The 27,313-nt window shown below is 41.6% G+C and overlaps 1 protein-coding gene across 3 annotated transcripts in view; it reads left to right on the forward strand.

Annotated features, from left to right (window-relative positions):
• Positions 1 to 27,313, forward strand: part of kcnab2a (potassium voltage-gated channel subfamily A regulatory beta subunit 2a) — a 306,240-nt gene that overhangs the window by 131,807 nt on the left and 147,120 nt on the right. Inside the window, exon 1 of one of the 3 annotated variants that reach the window (XM_041207161.1) lies at positions 10,590 to 10,822. The exons of the other annotated variants lie outside the window; for them this stretch is intronic. Coding sequence (XP_041063095.1) covers positions 10,605 to 10,822 — 218 coding nt within the window. The 5' untranslated portion in view covers positions 10,590 to 10,604. Of the gene's footprint in view, positions 1 to 10,589; positions 10,823 to 27,313 lie in introns of those variants that run through there. 3 annotated transcript variants of the gene reach the window in all.

Below are 27,313 nucleotides of genomic sequence, written 5' to 3' on the forward strand. Positions count from 1 at the left end.
GCTCCCAAAGGTGGCTCCCCTGGAGGCTGAATGTGCACTCCTGGCCTCCTCCTCCTTCTAGCCCTCCCTCCCTCCTCAGAGGAGCTGCCTCCAGTGGACATGTCAGATCCCATACCCAGGCTAAGGGGAGGCTTCCCAAAAGCTACAAGCCCGCAAAAGATTCCTGACTGCAGGTGCTGACCTGAAGGTTAAAAGTACACAAAAAGCCGCTGGAATGTGTTCTGAACTGCTGCAGATCACACAGGCAAGTTTAAAATACTTTCTCCAATAAATACTTCACAAGGCTGGTTGATAACCCCACTGAGCCCCCTTATCCCACCCGTGGATGAGGTTCATAGAAAAGTCTCTTTACCCGCTTGCCCGTTGCACCCATGTGCCGACCCGAAGATTGCATGCCTAAAAATCGGCGTCAGTTGAAGACTAAAGGGCCTTAACTGACCTGTTAATTAGTGGCAGGCGTGTATTGGATTTCATTGCTTGCTCGACATCACTGTGCATCATTTTACATGTGGACGTGGGGGCCTGCCCCCCGCACGTCAAATTCAAAATTCTGCCCCGTGTATAGTCTCAGATATAGACCAGTGGTAGGAGTGGAAAATGAAAATTATTTATCAGAATAGGGGGACAAAAATCCTTAGCTTTAGGAATGATTGTAAAGGCATTTCTAGCAATTAGCAGTCTTTTGTGAAGCTATAAGGCCAAATGGATAAAGAAATGGGCAAAAGTGAATGGAAAGGAAATGCAAGGCATAGCAAATGACACATTTTCAGTACTTGACCCCCTGTTTCATTGCTGAATTAGTGGTGGTAATTTATGAAGGTATTACAAGGAGGGATGCACTCTATTATTCTACAACGCCATTCACATAGCTCAGCATTGCAACATGCTTGCAAGCAGATGATGTCAAGATTCATGCCTCAGCTGACTGTTGCTGCTGTCACTGGAGGTGTCAATTATGCTGTATGTTAACTGCATTTGCCCCAAAGCAGATAGCACAGCTCCATAATTGACTTTCTGATGACCTGGAAATTGTGGAGGCCATTCGGAGTTCCAGGGTTTACAGATATGGATGCTAATGTCCTGAATCATGTGGTCATTCAGTACATTGATCTCAGTGGTTAATGATTTTTCATGTAGTGTTGCTGAAAGCTTGACATTGTGATGGATGTGGCACTGAGAAAGTGTCCAACATTGTAGATAGTCAGATGTTGATATACCTTGTTGTGCTGGACTAGCTTTCTTTAGGATTAGGAGTCTCCATGTGTGTTAATTGTTTGTCAAAGAGAGAAATGTTTTTTTCTTTCTGCAGATGTGGGTACAGTGCACCTCTTGTGCAATCTGGTCTACCTGATAGTACTCTATGATCCTTCTCTTCTGAACACTGCAAATTAGGGGATTCCCCATTGGTGCCAGTGATGATGAAGGGAGGAGGAATGAACAGGTGGCAAACAAAAAGTAATGATTAACAGTGTAGAATGCCCTTTAAATTAACTACCATTTGCAGCTGATTTCTTTAGCAAATCGTGATGGCTGTTGACACTGACATCATTTGAAACAGATGTGCACATGAAAGTGTCACCAAATCACAGGGAACTCCTTGCAACAAAAATTTAGCTTCCACCTGTTTGTAGTGGTCAGTTCCACTGTTGGCGCTCCCCACAGAAAATTGTGTTCAATGCAAAGGGAATGGAGACCCAGTGTGAAGAAACGGCAGCAATTTTGCAATCACATCAGCCTGATTGCCATCTATAAACCTAAAAATTTTAAAATTCTCATCCTTGTTTTCAAATCCCTCCATGGCCTCACTCCTCTTTATCTCTCTCATATCCTTCAACCCCACAACCCTCTGAGATATCTGTGCTCTTCTAATTCTGGCCCCTTGAGCATTCCTATTTTAATCACTGCACAATTGATGACCACGCCTTCAATTGCATAGGCCCTAAGGTCTTGAATACCCTTCCTAAACCTCTCCGCTTCTCTACCTTCTTTCCTCCTTTAAGACACTGCTTAAAACCTACCTCTTTTTGCCACCTGGCCTAATATCTCCTTATGGGGCTCATTATCATATTTTGCTTTGTCTTCATGTTTGTCCTTCAAGGCAAAGGTGACCATGTTCTTCACCTGGGGTGTTTGCTGGGGCTCAGGTGATTGCTACGACCGATTTTCGCCCTGAAACTTCTGCTGCAAATATGACGGGTTATCACAGACAATTGAATTTTGCATGTGTTTTGGCTTGGTATTTCCTCATCTTGCATTTTCCCACTGCCCCTGATATGTGCTTGCCTTCAAAGGAGGCCACGCCATTTTTTTTATTTTTGCCACGTGCAGCATTCCTGGGTGAGCTTCGCCCAGGATTCAAAGTTGATATCAAAACTCGTAAGTGAAGCCTTCAGACTGTACTTATAGCTCTTCCCTTGACCACCAAGAGAGTGCACCCCATCCTCAAGCCCTTCATAAGAATTCACTTAGGTAAGCGATTGTCAGACATTATGGCTTCATGACCAGCCCAATTCAATTGCGACTGTCTCAAAATGGTGTGGATGCTTGGCATGCCAGCTTGGATGAGCACCTCAGTGTCTGATATTTCAGCCTGCCATCTGATCTTCAGAAGTTTCTGAAGGCCACTTCTGAAAGCTTCTTGACATGATGCTGGTACACAGTCTAAGCCTCTCATGCTTGGAGCAAAAGTGGGCAGGGCTATTTATTACTCTACGCAGTTTGGTAGGCAGACTTACTCTTTTGCCAAAGGCTACACTTGCTTTGGTAAATCTTGCATGTGTCTTGTCAATATAGACAGCTTGAGAGGGTGTCCTGCCAAGATAAGAGAACTTATCCAGTGCTGATCATGGACTGAAACCTTGGACTTGAGATGGGGATTTCCTGGAGCAGACTGATACATTAAGCCAGAGTGGACAAACCCCTAAGTTGCCAATGGTAAGAAACCTGACGCCTACCCTCATCTCGTTTGGCCTGCCTGTCAAAGTGGTTTACTGGGGCGTGCTGCTTTCACATGCTAATAACTGCTTGGAACCATATGTGAAAGCTGGGTGAACGTAACATCCAGTACAGGATGAGCCACTCCAAAGATTGCGGCAAGAGGTGCTATTTTTCCTTTCATGGGATATGGGTGTTGCTGGTAAGACCAGCATTGTTGCTGTCACGAAACTATCATATTTTTCATAATATAATTGTGGGATGTTGTAAAGTAGGTTTATGTTTGTGTGTGTGTATGGATGGCTCTGTCTGTGTGGCTGATTTAATTAAATTAGAGACGGATAGATTGCAAGGTTGAAATTATCAAAAAAGTTAGGTGTAAAAAGGCTTGTGAAATGCTAATGAGTGAACTAGAGTAAAGTCTCAGCAGATGGGATGTGAATGAAATTTGCATTTTAAGATAAGTGGAGAGGTGCTTGGTTTTCAAAGAGACATGGTAGGATGTTTTACACCTAACAAGATAAATAAGGCACGTTATTATGTTGATTTTTCCCAAACGTGCTGGTCATAATAACAAAATAAAAGATTTTTATATTCTGGAAAAGGTAAATTCCAAAGCCATGTGGGAACAATGGGATTTACAAATCAAAGAAGGAAAAATATATTTAAAGAAGGACGGAAGGCTCTATGAGGGGTGGCTGTGTGAGATCTGAAAGATACATCGTGTGCAACAGACTTGGGGAAAAGCCTCTAGCCACTTTGCGGAAGTCTGCTGTCCAGTAACCAAAGTTGTGTTAAAAGCCTTTGTAATTCCACTGTCGAGTCAATGCTTGTGGTAACCTTGCTGTATTGTCACTATAAATTTAAAATAAATTTTGGACTATTGCCTTAAAAGGGGTGTGTAGTTGGGAGCCTGGTTAACAAGATAATATTGGGAATTATTATAATAAATAACCATGTAATTGTAATCTTGTGTATGTGTTTTATTTTCTTTTGTTAATAAATGTTTTAATTTAATTTTTAAAATCTCTAAAGGCGTTAGTGGACTCATTACTTCTGAATTCAGTGCACAAATTTTCTCTAGATAAATACAAATTGCAAAACTGTTGTGATAACATGGCCAAGTTTCCCTTGTGGGTTTGGTCAACCTGACAAATACCACCTGCCGCATAGTAACATTGCCCATCCCTAATTGCCCATGAACTGAGTGGCTTGCGAGATCATTTCAGAGGACAGTTAAGAGTCAACCATATTGCCGTGGGTCTGGAGTCCCATGTAGGGAAGACCAGATAGGATGATGGTTTTCCTTCCCTAAAGGGCATGAGTGAACCAGTTGGGTTTTTACGACACTCAATGATATTTTGAGACTAGCTTTCAATACCGGATTTATTAATTGAATTTAAATTTCACCAGCTCCCATGGTGGGATTTGAACCTGTGTCCCCTGTGCCTCTGAATTAATGGTCCAGCCCCCCCCCCCCCCCCCCCCCCCCCCCCCCCCCCGCCAAAACCTCCTAGCTATACCCAATCCCTTATATCCCCTACACCCCATTTTCTGTTATTATGTTCCTACGACGCACCTTGGGACATTTTTTTACATTAAAGGTGCTATATAAATATAAGTTGTTGTTCCCTCGTTTTTGGTAGTGCTGATGCCAAAAGTGTTGCAGGCGGTCACCACTTTGGATGGATGTTGGCGCATGTAAGACTTTATCTCTAATAGTTAGGTGATCTCATTTCATACTCGTTGTAGTGCAATTACAGTTAATGCAAAGTTCAATTTTTAACCTTAAATATATCTGATTTTTTGTGAATTTTAAAATTCAAAACTTGATTTTCTTTATTTCATGAATTATTTAGAAGATTTTCAGACACTGAGGTGTCACCAGTGCCGCTGTAATGCAGATATTACAACCCAGGAGGCATTGTAAATAGTTGAGGTATTGATACATTTAATAAGGTTCCATGCTTTAAATTTTTGAGTTCATGCTGCTATCATAGACTGCAGCATTGTATTAAAGGAAATCATAATAGCACTCCAATTAGTGAAGAAGCAGTAAGGGGTCTTTACATCAGAATAATCTTAAATAACCTCTGCTGAAATCACATTTCTAGGAGATTGAACCAATTGGTCCATTTATCTTGGGATTTAACACAGTTTTTAGCCAATCGTTATTGTCCAGTTACAAAAATATATGTATGCTGCAAAAATTGATGAAAAATCTGCACAGGTTTCTAAGCTAATACTTCATTAAAGGTAGCAGTGGCTTCATGCCTTTATGCAGTAAGCAATACTTCATCTGCTACAGTAAGCTTTTAGTGGAAGAGAATGCCCTAAATAATTTAACCACTATTTACCAAGATGCAAGTTCACTGATAAGAGCAAATGGGCTGCATCGGAAAACCACTTAGTCCAGTGGAGGGGGATGGATTTGGTACTTACTAATTTCTTTTGACTGACGGTAGAACATCCCCCAGTATCAAAGTGCTGTAGTAGTGTCTTGCAGATCTTGAAAACGCTCACGTTTTTAACCAGGCAGCTAGCAATTAGGTGAGTTTTTCTTTCATTATTTAGAAGAATATTGAATATAGACAATAGTGATGCTGTGAATTATCTTCCTGAATGGGTAGTATGCAGATAAACTTTAGTTTTATTACTTGTTAATGTTGCTAGCTTTTATCTGACATCTTAAATCGTTTATGAAGAATATTGATTTTGTAATTAGAATCACCAGTCATGAAGGGAGAAGAGTTTACATAGTATTTGTGCTAAAAATAAAATTTAAATTTGGAGTATGAGATTTGCTGTAAAAGTTTGAATTATTTGAAATAAAAGCAGCTACTGGAAAACATTGCTTTATTGATGGGTATGATTTAGCACTTGTGTATTTTAATTAAATGCATTTTTCTTTTAAGAGCTTAATTTTAATGCCCTTTAAAATTAACTCTAGTAGTGAAATAAGGAAAGCTGCACAATAGAACTTTAATTGAATCTGCAATATAAAACCTCTTTCCTCTTTGCACAATGTTGACAATTGGGTCTGGCCTTCTGAGTTGTGCCTTTTCAAAAAGTATTGTAATAACAAGAATTCAACTTAACCAAAGTGAAGAAGCATTCTCATAATTTGGTTAAAATTGTTTTGCTATATTCATGTTGCAGAATATTTTGCTTTGCTTTACTGCTTATTTCTTGATTGCCACAGCAAAGAGTTACATATCAAAGAAGGGTTTTTTTTGGACGGAAAGCATTAACATGCAGGCAAGATTTGGTCATTTATATTTATGTGTGGGATTGTCCCTTGCCCCACCCAACTTGGTCAAAAAACAATGACCAATTATTTCAATACAAATTGAACCAATTATAAAGCTTTAGACTGTGGTTAAAGTATCCAGATGTCCATAATTCCTGAAAAGGTAAAAATGTTGAGTTAATTGAATGGTCTTTGTCAGTATCCTTCATGTGACAACTATATAGTGCCTACTTTGGCACTGGAATGCTGATTTTTACCATTGTTATGCTATTTCAATGTTAGATTTGATGGGATCTGCCTATTTTATATAGCTGACTGCTGTTTTGAATCCAGCCAGAAATCTTTTTTTTTGTGTGCCAGGGAAGAGATAGGGGCTTAGCTCTGTTAAATCTGCTCAACAGAGATTTGGTTGCCTGTCAGTGTATCATTATTAGCTTATAACTTGAGATTGTGCAAAACATATAAGGGAACTGAGGCACTATCACAAATAGAATTCATCAAAGGACTTTTACAGATCACGTTCAGATTTGATCCAGTTCTTAGTAGGTGAAGCCATCAATCATGCTTTAACATAGATTAAATGTTATTTGCATCTTAAAAATGAGACTTGGAACTTTCAAACTGTGGTTGTTCTATATATATTTCTCGTACTTAAAAGCAACGTTTTTATGCCAGTTTTTTTCCCCCAGTCCACATAATATTTTCCCTATGCATTCTAACTTCTCCAGATTCTGATATTGCCCCACTTATCCTATGGACTGGATTTAGCCAGTTCTTTTAAGGCATGAGTCCAGGAACTTTGCCAGCTTTTTATGTAGGAAAGGCCATCTCTTCTCCCCTTTCTCCCTCCACCTAACCCACCATCAGCAGCTCAAATTTGATTTGTCAATTATGCTGGTATAATTAATCATGTGCTTGTTTTAATGTGGTGTGTTTCATGTTAAAGCAATTGCACTCCACCTTCCTGTTTGTTATTGTCATTGTAAGTTCTTTCCTTGATTGTTTGCTTCCTTGGGATGCTTTCCAGTAGGACACCAAAGTGACCATTTGGCATGTTTGTCCTACCCCAACTCCTGATTCCAATCTAGTAATGCCTACTATAAAGTCCACATGTTTGAACACAATGCATGGATAGAATTGGTCTTGGCCATAAAGCCTTTCACAGTTGAAAAGCCTCTGACTTTTGCTGTCCAGGCTTATATTTGGGTAACGCATTGAAGGGCTGCTTGCCCTTGTTGAACTTTAGTCTAGCATGAGTCAGTAACTTTAGAAGTGGACACAAAATTGGAGGGGATAAGAATCACTGAAATAGTGGGCTTGAGAGATTCAGTCTGCTTAAAATAAAATGATTTTTAGCTGTAAAATGAGCAGATCCAGTTTTGTTTGTATAATCTGTTCCCTGTTTTACTACATTCCTTCTGGGAATGCACCGATATGGTTGCATTACTTTGGATCACTTGAATTGGATTCAGAATTAATTTGGCCTCATTCGATGAGCACTTTGCTTCTGACCTGTGGTTCAGTTCAAAATACATTGAATTTTAAAACAGCTTTAAATTCCTGTTAGCTGAAACTGGAACAAATCTGAATGCACAGATATTGTGTGGTAAATAAGACCCATGCTTTTAAAAAAAAATTTTTTTTAAAAATACTTAATTCAGGTCATGGCCAGGACCCCTCCAAATTGCCAACTTTAAAGATCAGTGTTAGAAATTACAGCAGCTCTATTCAGATATTCTTCACAAAAATGTTCACTTTTGTGGGAATTACCTAATAGGCTAGTTATTTTTATTAATGATTTTGGGGCTTCTTATTTTAAAATAAATGGAAGGTCTGCTACCTCAACAAAAGTGTAAAATGGAAGAAAATATTAATTGATTACCTGGATTATAATTTGTTAAATACAATATACTTTTGTAGCATTTCCTTTGGAAACTAGTGGTGGAGAAGTGAGGCTTTTACTGTTTTTTTTATTAATTAAGAAGCCTTAGACAATGCAAATTATGTTAGGATTAAAAAAAAATAGAACTGAACTAGTTAGGGAAATGGGTAGCTGAGTTACACAGATCAAGAAAATCCCAGGTTTGGTCCCTGTTCTGTGCTGATGTAATTCAGCCCGGGTGATGATAGAGACACTATATTTGATCTCGGGAGAAAATCAGTTGCAGTTGCTGCTTCTAGTCATTCTAGTAATTTATCTAGTGATTCCCACTTCTATTGAGAACAAGATTGGATTTGGCTCTGATGCCTCTTAAGTTAAAATAGTTTGCCTAATTTCCTTGGCTGCCTGAGCAAAATACTGAAAGGCGCCATAAAACGTAACCCAAGAAGAATTGGTGTGTTCAGAGAGAAAGGTGTGAGTGGGGTTAGGAAAGTAGCAGAAAAAGAAGAAAGTGCCTCAAAGAGGCTGGAAAGAAGTTTGGTGAAACTTTCTTTTCCGGATGGAATGGCTTGGCCAAAATTCTAAACGTTTGAATCATTAGAAGAGTTGGTATCCTGGAGAAGTAGGTGATTTATTTTTAACCAAGGACACTGTTGCTGGGTTATGACTTAAAAAATAATTCATTATAAATGCTAAAATATTTAATTAATTGACACAAGGCTGTATTTTGTTAACAACAGTGCACAATTAAATAAAGTCTTCCTGTTTCGCACTTTACAGTCATAAGCTACTTTTACATTGGGTTCAGTGGTTTATGTGTGCCACTGCCTCCTGGTTTCACTAAAGGCAGTAGTCACATCTTTGGAAAATCCAGCAAATGTACTTTTGAGGCCTGCATAATTTTTGTACATGTGTTGAGAGCCGGCAGCACTAGCATGCCACTAAACTGTGTAAAAGCAACTTGTTTCAGCATCTGCCTGGCCTGTGAACAAGCTAGTCAATAGTCAATGGCCACTGACATCCTTTTCGGTTATGAATGCCAATCAAAAAAACATTAATTGTTGTGCATCTTATCTAGTGATGGTCTATGCTAAGTTAGGATATCAGCCAGGGTGCAGGTATGGACAACAGCAATGTGCCTCAGTGAGATCCCCGAATTAGGGAGTATGAAATTAGTCAGGGTTCCTGCCCCTGATTACCGCCTAATAACCCCTGCTAGAAAATGCTTGCATTTAGGTGAGAACAGTATAAAATTCAGACCTGATTCTTCTCCCTCTCTGTTGATGCTTATTATCCAGGTCATAACATGGGCGAGTTATCAGAGATCTGAGGGTGCCTTTTGAATGGTACCCATAGATGCAGAGCCTTCTGGAGAGGCGGGGTGAAAATGGTCACATATATGATTTCTTCAACTAAAGAGAAATGTGTGGTGCCTGAACTTCAAGCAGTATATGAAATGCGATTCATCTTTTTCTAAGAAAATATTGTACTTTTGTCATGACTAAAATGCATTTGACAAGATGTAGCAGTTATGATCCTATGCCATTTTAGCATAGAGCAAGCAAATGTGGATGATTATACATCGATATTCCCCACGCCCAGCCAAATTGTTGGAGTGAGTTTCCTAATGGAAGCTGGCTGAAAGTTTTCCCAACGGAGATAAAATTGGAAGGTAAACCATCCAATATTGCTCTTATGCACTTCCCTGTGATCAGTTCGAACAATATAGATTGCATATCTGGCTATCTGTCTACTCTCTTGCTGAGCAATGTTACATGACTCAAGATGGGAAAAATTGCATAAGAATCTCTACAATTATTGTAATTTTTCAGATGATTAATATTTATATTTCACTTCTGTGCTTCACCACTTGCTGCAGAAATTTCAGCTTGTAACCAAAGCTCAGATTCTCTTTAGAATCTACAAGTTTTGCTCTCAACATGTTTGCTAACTTACTGTCAATCCTATTTTGATCCCAGGAAACACCACATGCTGCTATTATTCCAGCTGTGCAACTGTGGATTATCCTATGTGATGTCACAAAAGCCATATGCAGTGATTCAGTGAGCATGTAACTGCTTCAGATTCTGTAGGAAGAATTAAGTAGTGATGCTTTTCCCAGTAGCTGCTTTTATTTAATTTTAAAGGTAAAGATCCTTTAATTTGATAACACGAGGATATAAATGTGATTCGTAAAATATATGAGTTATATTGTACATCTTATGAAATTAACTTGTTTTTTCTTACTATTTTGAGCGAAGCTTTGGTGACAATGCGATCCAGTTACAGAATGTTAGATTGCTTATTTGTTGGCATCCAGAATAGTGTAGCTCGTGAACATGAAAGTGATACTATTTTTAGATAGTAGGGCCTAAAGTATTTTGTCTGGTTAGTTAACGTCATTTACCACCTCTTAACATGTTCACCACTCCTGGATCTAACATTAATGAGAGTAGGGCCCCAGCAAGTGTAAATTGGGTCTTTTCATCCAAAAATGTGCAACCTGAAAATCTGCAGATTCCCAAGATAGTTGAGAAAATGTTGTCCATGTCATACACTGAAAACTTGAAGGAGCGAATAACTAGATACCATTCAGATCAGGGTCTGAATCAGGTGCGACACACTGATACAATTGAGATGCAGAAGCTCCGAGAAGTCAGAGCCTTGGTCCAGACGAAGAAGATGGAAGAATTTCTCATAATGCACTGCTTGTCACTGGAGAATTGTACTGCCTATCAGACGGGCATGAAATATAGGTAAGGGAAATGTTCTTTCATTCACTGTGATTGATTGCTGACAATTGAAATATTTCTGATGTTTCTGTAACATATTCTGCAAATAAAATGTTGGGGTGTTTGCAAAATAATAATTAGGAAAGTGGATTTGTAGAATAAATTACAAGAGATAGTTGTAAAAATGGATACTGTAAGTAGATTCAAGAAGCAAGCATATGATGCTGGTAGCGAAATAAGTGTTGAGGGATATTATGAGAAGGTGGATGGGTTGACATCCATCAAAGAGAGGTGGATTTGTTAGGGCTAATGTCATTTCCTGATCCTAAAAATATTTTGTCGTCTTTATGCAAAAGTTGGGCAAGCCAGCCACTGTTGTAAACCACTCTACTTTTACTGGGAAATCTCTTCACTGAATCGGTGGGCACTGCAGGAAGGAGGCTATTTTTGAATGGTGTTCTGCATAGACCTGACATTAGTAGGATTATAGTCATAGTGGTCTACAGCACTAAAAATGGCCCTTCGGCCCATTGAGCCTGCACCAGTCAAACAAGTACCTAATTATTCTAATCCCATTTTCCAGCACTAGGCCCATAACATTGTATGCCATGGCATCGCAAGTGCACATCCAAATACTTCTTAAATGTTATGAGGGTTTCTGCCTCTGTCACTCTTTCAGGCAGTGAATTCCAGATTCCCACCACCCTCTGGGTGAAAAAATTCTTCCCCATATCCCCTCTAAACCTCCTGCCCCTTACCTTAAATCTATGCCCCCTGGTTATAGATCCCCCCACCAAGGGGAAAAGTTCCTTCCTGTCTACCCTATCTATGCCCCTCAATTTTATACACCTCAAACATGTCCCCCCTCAATCTCCTCTGCTCCAGAGAAAATAACCCCAGTTTATCCAATCTCTCCTCATAACTAAAACTCTCCAGCCCAGGCAACATCCTGGTAAATCTCCTCTGCACTCTCTCTAGTGCAATCACATCCTTCCTGTATTGCGGATTCCAGAACTGCTCGCAATACTCTAGCTGTGGCCTAACCAGCATCTTATACAGTTCCAGCATAACCTCCCTGCTCTCATATTCTATGCCTTGGCTAATAAAGTCAAGTATCCCACATGCCTTCTTAACCACCTTATCTACCTGTCCCGCTACCTTAAGGGACCACATATTAGAGTCCACATCTTTACTGAACAAGGATAGGCCATTCAGCCCCTTGAGTTTGTTCCACCATTTAATAAAATCATTGCTGATCTGTATCTTAAGCCTCAGCTACCCCACTTGTTTTCCTAGCCTTTAATATCCATGCTTGATGAAAGTCTTTCAGTCTTAGTTTTGAAATTTTCACTTGACCACTAGCCTCAATGGCTTTTTGGGAGAGTTGATTCCCAATTTTTGCTACTGGCTGTGAGAAGCAATGCTTTCTAACATTGAACAGCCTAGTTCTAATTTTAGAGTTTGCTGTCTTGTTCTGAACACCCCCCGCCAGACCAAATAGTTTATTTCTATCAGCCCTATTAATCCTTTAATGATTTTAAACACTTTGAATAGATCACCCCTTAATTTTTTTTTGTTTTGAAAAATATACTTTATTGATAAAATATCTGGACGAACATTACAAAACATTTCTAAATCACCATCACAAAAAGCGCAGTCAGATTCAGCTTTTACACATGGATCATAAGATGCTTTGATACAATCAGTGAATATTACAGTCATTCAATATGGTCATTACAGACAATCAGTGCAATGGCATTGGAGTTATTAACATACATCATGTTGCAATCTGAGGTGCTTCAATATAATTATAATACAATTAATAGATCACCCCTTAATATTCACTTTTGAGGATAATACAAGCCTAGTTTATGCAACCTGTCCTCATAATCCTTTTAGCCCTGGTATCATTCAGCCACATCTCAGTAACAAACACATCTATGCAAAAGGCTGGAAATTTCCACACGAGCTACCAAAAGATTGTATCTATGAGTGAACTGTTGAGACAGAATTTTAATGTGTTCTAATTTGTGTTTTGAAACTTCTGAATCATTAGTGTAACTTCACAAGAGTGAATTACTACTTGGCATTTAATAGGAAATCAGTGTTTATGAAGCAGGAGGAGGACAAGCAAATCGGGGGGATGGCGTCAATCAGGAACAAAATAGTATGAATTGCTCTCTAGAAGTTATAAGTGAACCAGGGAACACAGAGTTACTGTTCCTTCATGGCACTAAGAAGTTGTTCATCAAACATGGCCGAATTTTGAAGGGTTCTCAGTTAGTAGCAAAATTCAACCAGTTCTATTCTGAAAAGTGAAAGAGAAACCCTAATTGTCACTGAGGAATCATTGCAAGGGCACTTACTAATGGATCATTTAATGGGTATTTAATAACATATTGTGGAAAGTGTTGTAGAATGCAACTGGGTCAGGTTTGAAAATGTATTTTGATGTGTTAAATCATCTTTCAGTAGTCTGCATTGAGGACTTCTCTGCTCCACAGAATGGAGATTGCTGTTTACCAATCATAGAAAATGTGACAAATTTCTACAACATTGAAAGGCTTTGTGGGATTACCATTTTTGCAAATCTGCTATCAAGCAAAAGTAAAGTAGTACGGATGTTGGAAATCTGAAATAAATACAGAATGTTGAAAATATTTAAGTCTGGCAGCATCTGTGGAGAGAGAGAGAAACAGAGTTAACAGCCCAGTGGCCCTTTGCCATAAAAGTTAACTCCATTTCTCTGTCCACAGACCTGCTGAGTATTTCTGGCATTTTCTGTTTTATTCCATTAAATAATTATCTTTCTGCATTTGGTAGGAAATCTCTAATTCTAGTGATATGGGTAATGCACGAGGCCCCAAGAGATGACAAAACCATGCTTGCAAATTCTTCAGTGTTTTTTTTTTGTATCAATTAGAGATTATATTCTGTGAACTGTGCCAGCAAGGATCAGCAAATTCTCTTGCAGGCAAAGAAGTTGGCATTTTGAACAAAAGAAATCACACAAAACCAAATATCCAGTCCTGGTCTGCCCTTTATAAAGCCAAAGTAGATTTCGAGGTCTAGTCACTTCCTTGATTTGTTTTTTTTAAGGCTTTAAAGATTTTCACCTGTACCTGTATACCCAAGGGTCTTACACTTAGCATCATACCCTACAGTATTAGGCACCAAGTCCGCACTGATATTCAGGGAAAAAATTCACTAATGCCAGGAACAAATTGTTCAAATCCATGTGTTATTCATTCCACAATCGATGCTTGGATCATGGTACAGAAATCTTGGCCAGAATCTCCCGTTTGGCATGCGGGGGCGGGCCCTGCACACCCACACAAAAAATGACGCGTGATGACACTGGGCGTGCATCCCAATGTCATCGCGCATCATTCCAATCTTCAGTTCAGTGGGCGCGCACCGGAGTCGGCTGTGTGCCTGTTGAACTATCAAACGCCTGTTAAGGCCGTTAATAACCCAATTAAGCTGATGGTCTGGGCTCCCCGCTTGACCTTAAGGTTGGCAGGCAGGCGAAGAGCCCAGGCAACCTTCGCATTTCTCATGAAACCTCATCCATGGTGGATGAGGTTTCATGAAGGGTTTCTAAATTAAATAAAAATTTTTGTTAAAATATATAAACATGTCCCAGCTCATGTGACACTGCTTCCTCCCCCCATCCACACAGGTAGCGCTGAGCACTTCCTGGTACGTGTCATGCTGGGCCTTAATTGGCCCGCCCACACACAATGGCAGCGCGGAGCCAATTGCGGGTGACGTTCGACTCTGCGCCTGCTCCGAACCGCCCGCCTGATGGGGAGAAAATTCTCCCCCTTGAATCAGCTGTAAGCTGTTGGCGATTTTTGCTTTCATTGTCATCAGCTAAATGTTTTATCTCTGGATTTATGCATAAAGGAACTTACGAGGACCACATGTATTCCTCTTATAAGATGCAGAATGTAAACATTGTCTTTGTTTTGTTTTAAAACTGCTCTGAAGAAACTACTTTGGCTCAGTGAGTTTATCAAATGGCTAAGCCATTCAGATCAGGCTGGTCCCAAGTTCAGTCCTTCAGCTTTGCTGAGTTAGTTGAGGTGCATATAAGAAAATTTAGCCTCAGCATGTTACAGTTAAAGTTCGCATGGTCATGATTCCCATTCCAAAAACCTATTTAGTGACCCTTGCTGGAAGGATATGTATAAATGTCAGGCAAGATTGAGCTCAGGAATGATCCTCCCATTGTTGAAGAGTTTGGCAGCACTTGCTGTTTTACCACACGCATGAGTAATCACCTCTTGGAAGTCAACAGTCCCCAAAAAGGAGTCAACATTTTTGGTGTTGGTGGGTGGGGGGGAAATGCAGGTTGGTCCAAAGGGATAGATATTGCACTTGGATTATGTGCAGTACCTGAGATGTGATTATATACATTAATGCAAAGACGCAAGGTTTAGTGATATATCATGCATCTGCTTTAGCTGTTATTTTTTCATTTGTTGTCTTTGGTTCAGGCTTTTGAAACCTTTTCTACCCCTAATCCTCATGTAATACTGCTGTGATTTTTTTCATTCTCCTAATTGTTGGAATCTTTGAATAAACAGCTTTCTACAAACATTTTTGAACATTATAAGTTCCAAATTCCAAACAGGCCCTTGATTTGTAAGTCATTGCCCATTGATACATCCATCTCATGCACTTTTAAAATACTAACTATACAATTAAATCCTATATAATCCTCTTAGCAGTAATTGTGTACTTGTCAACAACTATTTAAATTATTTGACTGACTCAGAAAATCTTGGGTTACTGAAATCCATTTTCTAGTATCTTTTCATTGAAGTGAACTTCGCAGATTTTTAAATTAAGAATTTGTATATTTACAAAAAATTGTGGATAAGTGAACTCTTTGTAGATTGACAAATTTGTTATGATTTGTTTGCTCTGATTATAAAGAACTTTTTGAAATGTTGCACTCCAACCTTTTGTCGATTCTACCACATATTAAATTCAGAAAAACTTGATTTTAAAAAATCCATCCTTTTAAGAATGGATCTTACTACAGTTTCTTATACTACTAATGTTACATGACTTAAGGAGTCATACCATTGTATTATCTGATCGCTTGTTCGTTGGATGTTGTAACTTAAGGTAATGCATACAGGTTGTTACAACAGCTGATAGATTACTACATTTATTGATGAGAGAGGAGTTAGGTTTCTTAATGTTGTCAGCAACTTTGTCATGGTAGCCACTGGAAGGTACTAATGTATCCTTGTTTAACACATTTTCTCAGTTGCACAAAGCACTCAAAGTGTTTGGGTGACTTTACCCAACTAAGTTAGCAATAAGGTATAACCTGAATTGGCTGAATGTAGCAGAATTTTTTGTTACTGTAACTGACGATTTAATTTTCATGCTCAAATTGATAGCTTTACAAGTTTAAAGAAACAGCTTCCCTGATACTCAGTGAGGCAAATTTCACAACTATATTGCTGCTCTAGCTGAGGTCACTGTTGTGGCATATTTGGGAGAGTGAGCCTGCATGGCTTAGCTACTGATGGGATAAGCTTTGAGCTTTTGAAAAGACCTATTTTGTCTGACTAATTGAATCCAAAGTTAAGTTCCAGGCATTTGTATTCTGTCAACATCAGCCACTAGCTTTTTAATATTAATTTAAAAATGTAGATGATCGGCCTGTCAATATTGACAACCATTTCCCACTATCTCCACTTCCCTGTTTATTAACAGATTCTGGAGCAGTAAGTCCTTTGCAAATTTGGCTGAAATTCAAGCATCACCAAAGAATCCGAACCTTTTACAGTTACTGTGGCTTGTGTTTCACGACCATTCTATTATTTTTTTGTCTGAAACTTAGAAAGCGACCTTGCAGGCTGTTGGATAATGTTGGATGTTTTTGTGAAATAGCAAATAATTGGTTGGAATAGATTCCTCTACTTTATGGCCGACAAAGCCCACTTAAGGGCCTCAAGTGGCGTTGGGATGGGAAGGCCATCCATAAGCCTTCCTGCCCCGGACTTGATTGGGGCAAAGGTGGCGGGATCCCCACCCGCCAAATTAAATGTTCCCACCTCCAACCTCGCCTCTGGGAAGGTCATTGAGTTCCACCCTATCTGCCAGCAATGTTGATATCAGATTTACAAAAAGAAACACAGATTGATGATGTGCGACATGATATGATTTTGTCGTCTTTGATAAACCTTGGGGTACGTATTTTGTTGGTACAATGTTTTTGTGTGTTTTTTCATCTTTTGCTTTATTATGCCATTTTCAGACATACTTGCTGTTACTGAAGTGAGGCCATGCTACAGTGGTGCATTGAGACATTTTGCGACTTTTATGGATGTGCTTTGTCTGACACTTGTATGCAAGTTTTTTTGAACACATTGCAAAATATAGCTGATGGTATTGTATGACTCTGCATTATGTACTGTGACACTGTTCCTGTTGTTATGAAGTCACTCACTGTCCATCAGTCTGGGAGTCTCAGCAAAGAAACACACCATCACCAAAGATATATTTAATTTCATTTGGAGGGTATTTCTAATCTTTTTTTTGGGGAATTGTGTGTCGCTGGACAGGCCAGCATTTATTGCCCATCCCTAATTGCCTTTGAGAAGGTGGTGGTGTGCTGCCTCCTTTATCCTCTATTGTCTGCTGTGGTGTAGCTATATGCACCGAGCTGTCGGGGAACGAATTCAAGGATTTTGACCCAGTGATAGTGAATTAATGGTATATAGTTCCAAGTCAAGATGGTGTGTGACTTGGAGGGAAACTTGAAGGTGGTGATGTTCCCATGCATCTGCTACCCTTGTCCTTCTAGTTGTTAGAAGTTGAATTCGGAAGGTGTTCTCCGCCCTCTTATTTTTCCTTCTTTGGTTGCTACACATCAATTGTGTCAGAGAGGTTGGGTGGTTAACCTATCCCAAGACCTCTGCCAGTGTCACTCTGAACCAGCTACAGGGAACTGTGTGAAAGCAGCCTGGCAATAAGATCACTGTGTGACTTTCCCACCTTTCTTTTATGTTGTCTTCTGGTCCCTACATAAACTTACCATTGTGACGTACTGACACAATGTGAGATTCAGCCATTTAAAAGCAGTTAACTGTGCTCAGACTATGAAGACCTGTGAGCCACTCAGCAGTTTGCAGTCGTGGTGGTGGCTGTCCCTCGATTCAAGGATGACATTTATTCAAGGTTGTTAGTTTCTGCCATGATTATTCAAGTGACTGAATAGGCCGATTCTAGACTCTCAGATCTTTGGGCACATGAGGCAGTGGGATCTGGAGAGCAGGTTTGCTTCTCTTTCTTCTCTGCCGCTGCCCTGCCTTGTCAGTAAGACGTTGTGACTCAAAGTGTGATGCAGCTTGATAGACAAGTTATTGCCATTTTGAACGATTAGTTGTAAGCTGCTCCAGTCGTCAATGTCAATGCTTAAGACAAGGTTCAGAGTGTCTATGAAGCATTTTATTTTTCCTACCTGGAACGCTGGCCATATAAAAGGAAACAGGACCTGCTGGGGGAGACACTTTTCGACCATTCAGACACCATGTCAGTCCATCGAAGTGATTTTGATTAATCAGTTTGAAGTATAGTAACTGCAGTCACTTAGAGTTTGCTGTTTTCAAGATAAGTGTTGGATAGCAGCTAGCATTGCACAAGCTCATTTTTGTTTACCCCAGTATGGCAAGAAGAACCTATGTCATGGGGTCTAGTTATGATGTTATAAAAATGGACACAATGGGCCTTGAAATGGTTGCCAAGAGCCACCTAACTTTACAACCGCAGTGTTGTAAAACTTCCGGAAGGCTCAGAGTGGATTACAAGTAGACATACCCAGACATGAAAAAACATTTGAAAAACAATGCTGTTGGACCTGCTGAGTTTTTCCAGTATTTTTTGTTTTCGTTTCGGCGACGGGGACGTTTGGGTCATTCTTGCGGACAGACTGCAGGTGTTCTGCAAAGCGGTCGCCCAGTTGACGTTTGGTCTCTCCAATGTAGAGGAGACCGCATTGAGAGCAACGAATGCAGTAGACTAAGTAGACCCCGTTGCTTGCCATTTTAACACTCCACCCTGCTCTCTTGCCCATATGTCTGTCCTTGGCTTGCTGCATTGTTCCAGTGAAGCCCAACGCAAACTGGAGGAACAGCACCTCATCTTCCGACTAGGCACTTTACAGCCTTCCAGACTGAATATTGAATTCAACAACTTTAGATCTTGAACTCCCTCCTCCATCCCCACCCCCTTTCCGTTTCTTCCCCCTTCCTTTTGTTTTTTCCAATAATTTATATAGATTTTTCTTTTCCCACCTTTTTCCATTATTTTTAAATCTTGTATGCCAGGCTAGTCTTTCCACCCCAACCCCACTAGAGCTGTACCTTCAGTGCCCTGCCTGTGACATCTTTTGATTATCTGCTCCTATCACTGCTTGCTTGTCCCTACAACCACAACAAACCCCGCCCCCCACTTCTCTTTCCCCCCCCCCCACCTTAAACCATCATATATTTCACCCCTCTTCTAACATTCAATCAGTTCTATCGAAGGGTCATGAGGACTCGAAACGTCAACTCTTCTTCTCCGCCGATGCTGCCAGACCTGCTGAGTTTTTTCAGGTAATTCTGTTTTTGTTTTACTCACTGGATAACTTTATTGAAACATTGCAGGGTGCTGGCTTAATGCATTTTAATTGGGCTTTTTTAAAGTGTAGAACTGGATTATTGCAACAATGAGGAGTTGCTGCAATTGAATTGATGCGTTTGTAGTTTGTTCACAGAAATTGTGAATTCACTATTTTAAATCTTCTGTCTTGTTGGATAATTTAATCACATTCAATTACAGGATACGTTGCATGACAGTGGAAAAATTGTACCTAGTGTTGTAAATAGAACATCCTGTTGAACACATTAAATGGCACAGTGTAGCATATTGATAGCATAGCAGCATGAAATTTTTGAACAATGTCCTTTCTCCCTCAGGACCTGGGTTAGGATCCAACTCAGACAGATGGAATTAAAGTGTCTTTTGTAATGGCTGTTAATGGCCTTGCTGAACTGGGCTGGGCAGTCTGTATTCTGCTCCTAATAGATTTAATCCCGTAATATAATACTGTTCTTAGATTCAGAGTGGCAGTTGTTCAGTTTCACTCATGCCAAAAAAAATGAATCTAGAAAGCAGATGCCCTGCTAAGTTTACCGCAACGATCTCATTTGAAATTAGCACCAATATATGCTTTGGAGTTCTACATTATGTACAACCTGCACTTGCATGGTGAGCAGTGCTGCCAAATGATAATTTTTTGGGTAGAATGTATAAGCAATTTGCATTGTACCTTTGTTCTCTCTCCCTAATTCCACTTGTAGCTTCACCCATTTTTTCTGCCAAGTAAATAAAATTATTCTATGGCCAGAATCTTCGGCTCGGCGAGTGGGGGCCTGCTCACCGACACATAAAATGACGTCAGGCATGTGTCCCGACATCACCGCGCGTCATTCCGATTTTCAGTTCAGCAGGCACACACCAGAGTCGGCTACACGCCTGCCAAACTATCAAACGCCTATTAAGGCCATTTAAAAACTAATTAAATCGCTTAGCATAGCTGCCTGTCCAACCTTAAGGTTGGCGGGCAGGCAAATAGCCCAGGCGGCTTCCGCATTTCAGTTCTGTTGAAGGGTCATGAGGACTCGAAACGTCAACTCATTTCTTCTCCGATGATGCTGCCAGACCTGCTGAGTTTTTCCAGGTAATTCTGTTTTTGTTCCGCATTTATTGATTTATAAGTGAAATAAAAATTTTCATTAAAATTCATAGACATGTCCCAGCTCGTGTGACACTTTCACAAGAGGGTACTTGTCCTAAATTTTTTTTCTTATCAAAATTTTTGAAATTCAAACTGATCTCCCTGAGGCACAGAGCCTCAGCGCTCTGGTGCAGGCCCCGACTTAGCCTGCCCCTCCCCCCCGCAATAGGGAGTGCTCAGCGCTTCCGGATGCATGTAAAATCACGGGTGGCAATCATCTTCGTGCCCACTCCCGCGATGGGGAGAAAATTCTCCTCTATGTTTACATCTCATAAAATATCACAATACTGCAATATTCATAATTCAATCTCGTACAGTTTTCATCTCTTGTTTTTTATTGGGGAATACATAACAAACACAAAGTTGTGCTAAGGAGATAAGAAAGCAGTACCATATAGTTCTTTATATACTCAGAGTGTAGTTGCTTTTTAAAATTTTTTGCTTAAAGTTGTGCTAATGTTCATCTTTCCATTTTAGCAGAAAAACTCAACAACTTATCCACTCAATGCTTGTTGCTTCCCACCATCCATCCTGCTTCCTCCCTCTCTCTCACAGGCCCTCTTGCTCCCTCGCTCACTTCTTCCTACTCATTGACTACCGAGGGTTCAGGAGAGGGAAGTTGCAAGTGGTAGTGTTTGGGAGAGGGAAGTGGTGGGTTGAGGCGAACTGGGTGGGGTGGCGTGTCCAGGAGCAGCAGGAGAGAAGGTCTGGGTGCGGCAAGCAGGGTGGATGTCCGGGAGAGGGAAGTGGCGAGGGGTTAGGAGGTGACGACGGTGGCATGTTCTGGCAGAGAGAAGCAGTGAGCAGGAGAGGCAGGCAATGGGACAGTTGGGGGTGGAAGCAGTGAGCTGGAGGCAGAAAGCGATGAGCAGGAAATAAATAGAAAGGGTTAGTAAGTTTATGACTTACTAACGTTAATAAGAGGATTTTTGAGCCAATTAGGTTCAAGGCAGCCAATAGATTTTTAAAGTAAAAATTATAGGTTAGGAATGCATCCTTATTGCATGGTTTTTTTATGGGAAAGTAATTTTTGTCCAGCACGTTTTTGTTTTGCATGCCATTTTTTTTAGGAACTCATTAGCTGTGCTAAACGAGGGATAATTATACCAATAATCCAGCAAAGTTACGTTCCGTTGTTGGTTAGACTTCATCCTGTATTGCATGCACTGACTGGATTGAATGCCGAAATCCTGAGGTCACTTTGGCGATTTGATACAAATGCGTTGGTCTACAGTCTTGATGGTAGTAGAAGGTAAGCAAAGGGAAAATTAATGCTTCTGCTCACTTGAAGTCTAATGATTCCACTAATTTGAAGTGGCATATAAGCATTTGCATTTCACTGGTCAAGGGTGATGGTCAAGGACTGTTTTTGTGACAGGATGCCTGTGTCCAGTGGGGTTCCACAGGGATCGGTGTTGAATCCCTTGCTGTTTGTGGTATATATAAACGATTTAGACTTGAATGTAGGAGGGTTGATGAGTAAGTTCACAGATGACACAAAATTGGTAGGATGGTAAATAGCGAGGAGGATAGCCTTGGATTACAGAAGGATATAGACAGGCTAGTCAGATGGGCAGTTGTGGCAAATGGAATCTAATCTGAATAAGTGTGAGGTGATGCACTTGGGCAGAACAAGCAAGGCATGGGAATACACAATGAATGGTAGGACCCTGGGAAGTACTGAGGATCAGAGGGACCTTGGTGTGCATGTCCACTGGTCCCTTAAGGTAGCGGGACAGGTAGATAAGGTGGTTAAGAGGGCATATGGGATACTTACCTTTATTAGCCGAGGCATAGAATATAAGAGCAGGGAGGTTATGTTGGAACTGTATAAAATGCTGGTTAGGCCACAGCTAGAGTATTGCGTGCAGTTCTGGAATCTGCATTATACAAAGGATGTGATTGCAGTAGAGAGAGTGCAGAGGAGATTTACCAGGATGTTGCTTGGGCTGGAGAGTTTTAGTTATGAGGAGAGATTGGATAGTCTGGGGTTATTTTCTCTGGACCAGAGGAGATCGTGAGGGGACATGATTGAGGTGTATAAAATTATGAGGGGCATAGATAGGGTAGACAGGAAGGAACTTTTTCCCTTGGTGGGGGGATCAATAACCAGGGGGCATAGATTTAAGGTAAGGGGCAGGAGGTTTAGAGGGGATGTAGGGAAGAATTTTTTCACCCAGAGGGTGGTGGGAATCTGGAATTCACTGCCTGAAAGGATGGTAGAGGCAGAAACCCAATTTAAGAAGTATTTGGATGTGCACTTGCGATGCCATGGCATACAAGGCTGTGGGCCTAGTGTTGAAAACTGGGATTAGAATAGTTTGGTACTTGACTGGCGTGGACTCGATAGGCCGAAGGGCTTTTTTCTGTGCTGTAGACCTCTATGTCTCTATGACTACACACCATGAAAATTGCTATAATTTTCTGGCCTTGTATGCTGCAATGACTTTGCAGTTTATAATGTGTACATGATTCCCTATCGCACAAAATTTTCAGACCTTTTGTCTTTGCCCACTGTCATTCCTGCTGATGGGGTGGTGATTGGCCAAATTAGATTTCTGCTGCTTTTTGTGGACAGGAGATACCTAGGCAAAGTTCCACATTGTTGGGTAGATGTCATTGTTGCATCTGTACTGGAACAGCTTGGCTATGAGTGCAGCTAATTCTGGTACAGAAGTTTTTAGTACTTTGGCTGAGGTTTTATTGGGGCCCATAGCCTATGCAGCAGTAATATCCCCCTCCCACTGCAAGTTCCTCTCCAGCCCTGAGTAAATGTCCCGAACCGTGGCACCAAGCAGACAACATAGTCATCTGGACTCTTGCTACAGAAAACAGTGTCAATTGTCCTCACAATACTGTCCCTTACTACAACTACATTCCTTTGTGCTCTCCCAACTTGAATGGTTTCCTATACCACAGTGCCATTGCCAGTCGGCTCATCCACCCTGCAGTTCCCACTCTCATCCAAACAAGCTGAAAGAACCTTTTTCAAAGCTGCACCTGCCCCCAGTTTCATTTTATGCTTCGTCTCATCCGACGCCTCAACAAGAAACTTTTTCTCTTTCTCTCAAATGCTAAGGAACGCAAGCTCCAACAACTCATTGACACCAACACACATCTAGGACCCTCCACCCCTGCCTGTCCTTCCATCCCCACCCCATTTTCCAATCCCAGCCCCGGCCATCTATTCACTATACCCCCTGACCTTCCCCCTCTCCGACACTGAACGTTCAGTGCTCAGCAAAGGACTTAGTTTCATACCCTTACACCCTCATCTCAATGAATTTCAGGCTCGGCACAATGCTGAACTCTTCTTCCGCCATCTTCGTCTCCGATCGTGTCAACCTGTTCCTGCCCCACGGAACTCATTTCTCGTTATCTTGACTCCCTTCTCTCTCCCCTTGTCCAGTCCCTTCCCACCTACATCCGTGATTCCTCTGACACCTTACGTCACATCAACAATTTCCAGATCCCTGGCCCCAACTGCTTCCTCTTCACCATGGACGTCCAATTCCTCTACACCTCCATCCCCCACCAGGGCCCTTAGCCTCTTCCTTGAACAGAGGCCCGAACAATCCCCATCCACCATTACTCTCCTCCGTCTGGCTGAACTTGTTCTCACACTGAACAATTTCTCCTTTAACTCCTCTCACTTCCTCCAAATAAAAGGTGTGGCTATGGGTACCCGCATGGGCCCCAGCTATGCCTGTCTCTTTATGGGGTATGTGGAACATTCCTTGTTCCAGTCCTACTCCGGCCCCCTTCCACAACTCTCTCCAGTACATCAATGATTACTTTGGTGCTGCGTCATGCTCTCGTCGGGACTTGGAAAAATTTATTAATTTTGCTTCCAATCTCCACCCCTCCATCATTTTCACATGGTCCATCTCTGACACTTCCCTTCCCTTCCTTGAGCTCTCTGTCTCAATCTCTGGTGATAGACTGTCCACCAACATCCATTACAAGCCTACCGACTCCCACAGCTACCTCGACTACAGCTCCTCACACTCCGCTTCCTGTAAGGACTCCATCCCATTCTCTCAGTTCCTTCACCTCCGTCGCATCTGTTCTGATGATGCTACCTTCAAAAACAGTTCCTCTGACATGTCCTCCTTCTTCCTTAACCGAGGTTTTCCACCCACGGTCGTTGACAGGCCCCTCAACTGTGTCTGGCCCATCTCCTGCACATCCGTCCTCACGCCTTCTCCTCCCTCCCAGAAACATTAACTGGTCCCCCTTGTCCTCACTTATCACCCCACCAGCCTCCGCATTCAAAGGATCATCCTCCGCCATTTCCGCCAACTCCAGCATGATGCTACCACCAAACACATCTTCCCTTCACCTCCCGGCGGCATTCCGTAGGGATCATTCCCTCCGGGACACCCTGGTCCACTCCTCCATCACCCCCTACTCCTCAATCCCCACCTATGGCACCTCCCCATGCCCATGCAAAAGATGCAACACCTGCCCCTTCACTTCCTCTCTTCTCACCGTCCAAGTGCCCAAACACTCCTTTTAAGTGAAGCAGCATTTCATTTGCATTTCCTCCAACTTAGTCTACTGCATTCGTTGCTCCCAATGCAGTCTCCTCTATATTGGAGAGACCAAATGTAAACTGGGCGATCGCTTTGCAGAACACCTGCGGTCTGTCCGCAAGAATGACCCAAACCTCCCTGTCGCTTGCCATTTTAACACTCCACCCTGTTCTCTTGCTCACATGTCTGTCCTTGGCTTGCTGCATTGTTCCAGTGAAGCCCAACGCAAACTGGAGGAACAGCACCTCATCTTCCGCCTAGGCACTTTACAGCCTTCCGGACTGAATATTGAATTCAACAACTTTGGATCTTGAACCCCCTCCTCCATCCCCACCCCCTTTCTGTTTCTTCCCCCTTCCTTTTGTATTTTCCAATAATTTATATAGATTTTTCTTTTCCCAGCTTTTTCCATTATTTTTAAATCTTTTATGCCCTGCTAGTCTTTCCACCCCACCCCCACTAGAGCTGTACGTTGAGTGTCCTACCATCCATTCTTAATTAACACATTCGTTTAGATAATATCACCACCTTCAACACCTCTGTGTTCTTTTGTTCTTTTGTCTGTGACATCTTTTGATGATCTGCTCCTATCACTGCTTGCTTGTCCCTACAACCACACCACCCCCCTACTCTCTCTCTCTCTCCCCCCCCACCCACCGCACCTTAAACCAGCTTATATTTCACCCCTCTCCTTATATTCACTCAGTTCTGTGGAAGGGTCATGAGGACTCAAAACGTCAACTCTTTTCTTCTCCGCCGATACTGCCAGACCTGCTGAGTTTTTCCAGGTAATTCTGTTTTTGTGAAAGAACCTCAAACCTATTGGATAATTGCAGAGGCTGACACTCCTGCACTCTTGTCCTCTGGGTCCCCTTTTCTCCCTCAGCTGCAATCACACCATCCTGTCCCTGACCACCTTCCAAATCAGAAGATCCTATCCGAAAGGGTGTGACCGCCTCCTGGTACAAAGCATCCAGGTAACTCTCACCCTCCATGATGTGTTGCAATATCCACAGCTCAGCCTCCAGCTCAATGACTCTGAGCTGAAGCTCCTCAAGCCACAGGAGAATGAGCCCCAACCCCAGGTTTCAATGGTTGCTGTCACACTACCTGTAATCACCACGGCATAAACACAGCAACCTCCAGCCAATGCGCAAAGGTGTAAGACGATGCTGGAGCAAGGAACTAATTACCATCAACACGCCAGAGCACACCTCAGAGAGACAAGTAGACAAACGGAAGGACACAGTGTCATGATAAAAGCCAAACTGCAAGATGAGCCCACTGATGAACATCCAAACGACAGGGAGGGACACCCTCAACTCCCACAAAGATCCTGGCAGACCACACGGAAAAAGAAAAACTGGCTGTGTACCACGAATGAACAGAGTGAACAGTCCAGAAAGAAAGGGACAAGCTGATGGTCCCCGTGCAGAGCAGATGGGGAGTTGACAAAAGTTCAATTCCAAGGAGTGGAAAAAGCGTGTTAGAAGAAGATAACCAAGTGCCAGAAACACAGACCATAACTTAATCTCAAAATCAACAAAGGTTGCCCAAATCAACAGAGCCTACCACTCCTCTGAATGTGAGCAGAACAAGATCTTACAAAATAATCCAGACTGTCTGAATTTATAAAGTCAGAGCCTTGAAAGGGGCGGGGGGGGTATGGAGAAGAGGGGGGTGCGGCTGGGGGTCACGATTGTAATGTAAATAGGTTGGGTAAAGACTAGGGGAGAGGTGTAGCACAGCAAGGTTTAATGTAGGACTGGGAAACAGTACTGTCCAACAATGTGATGTAAAGAGACACATAACCTGAGATTAGAGTCAGTTGTGGACTGAACAAAGGTCTGTGTAGAAGCAAACATGAAGTTGGCTCATAGCCTGGGCTATTACCTTGTCTGTTTGTATGTAAATTACGCGTTATCAATAAACACTTAATGTTCAACCATACAAAGCTGAGAACCTCCTCATGAGACCTATTGAACATACAACACTAAAAAAGTCAGGAAGCTCCCAGATATGGACCTGGTCACTGCTGGGTCTCAGCTGGGATGCTACATTTGGCTACAAATTCCTCTGGAATATGGTGGGAAACATCAGGCAGGATTTCTGTTCCTCATTGTTAGCAAGAATTCCTGCTGGAAAGTGCCATATATGGATAGGGTTGGGCTT

Source organism: Carcharodon carcharias, chromosome 15 (genome assembly GCF_017639515.1).
Source record: "Carcharodon carcharias isolate sCarCar2 chromosome 15, sCarCar2.pri, whole genome shotgun sequence".
NCBI lineage: Eukaryota > Metazoa > Chordata > Chondrichthyes > Lamniformes > Lamnidae > Carcharodon > Carcharodon carcharias.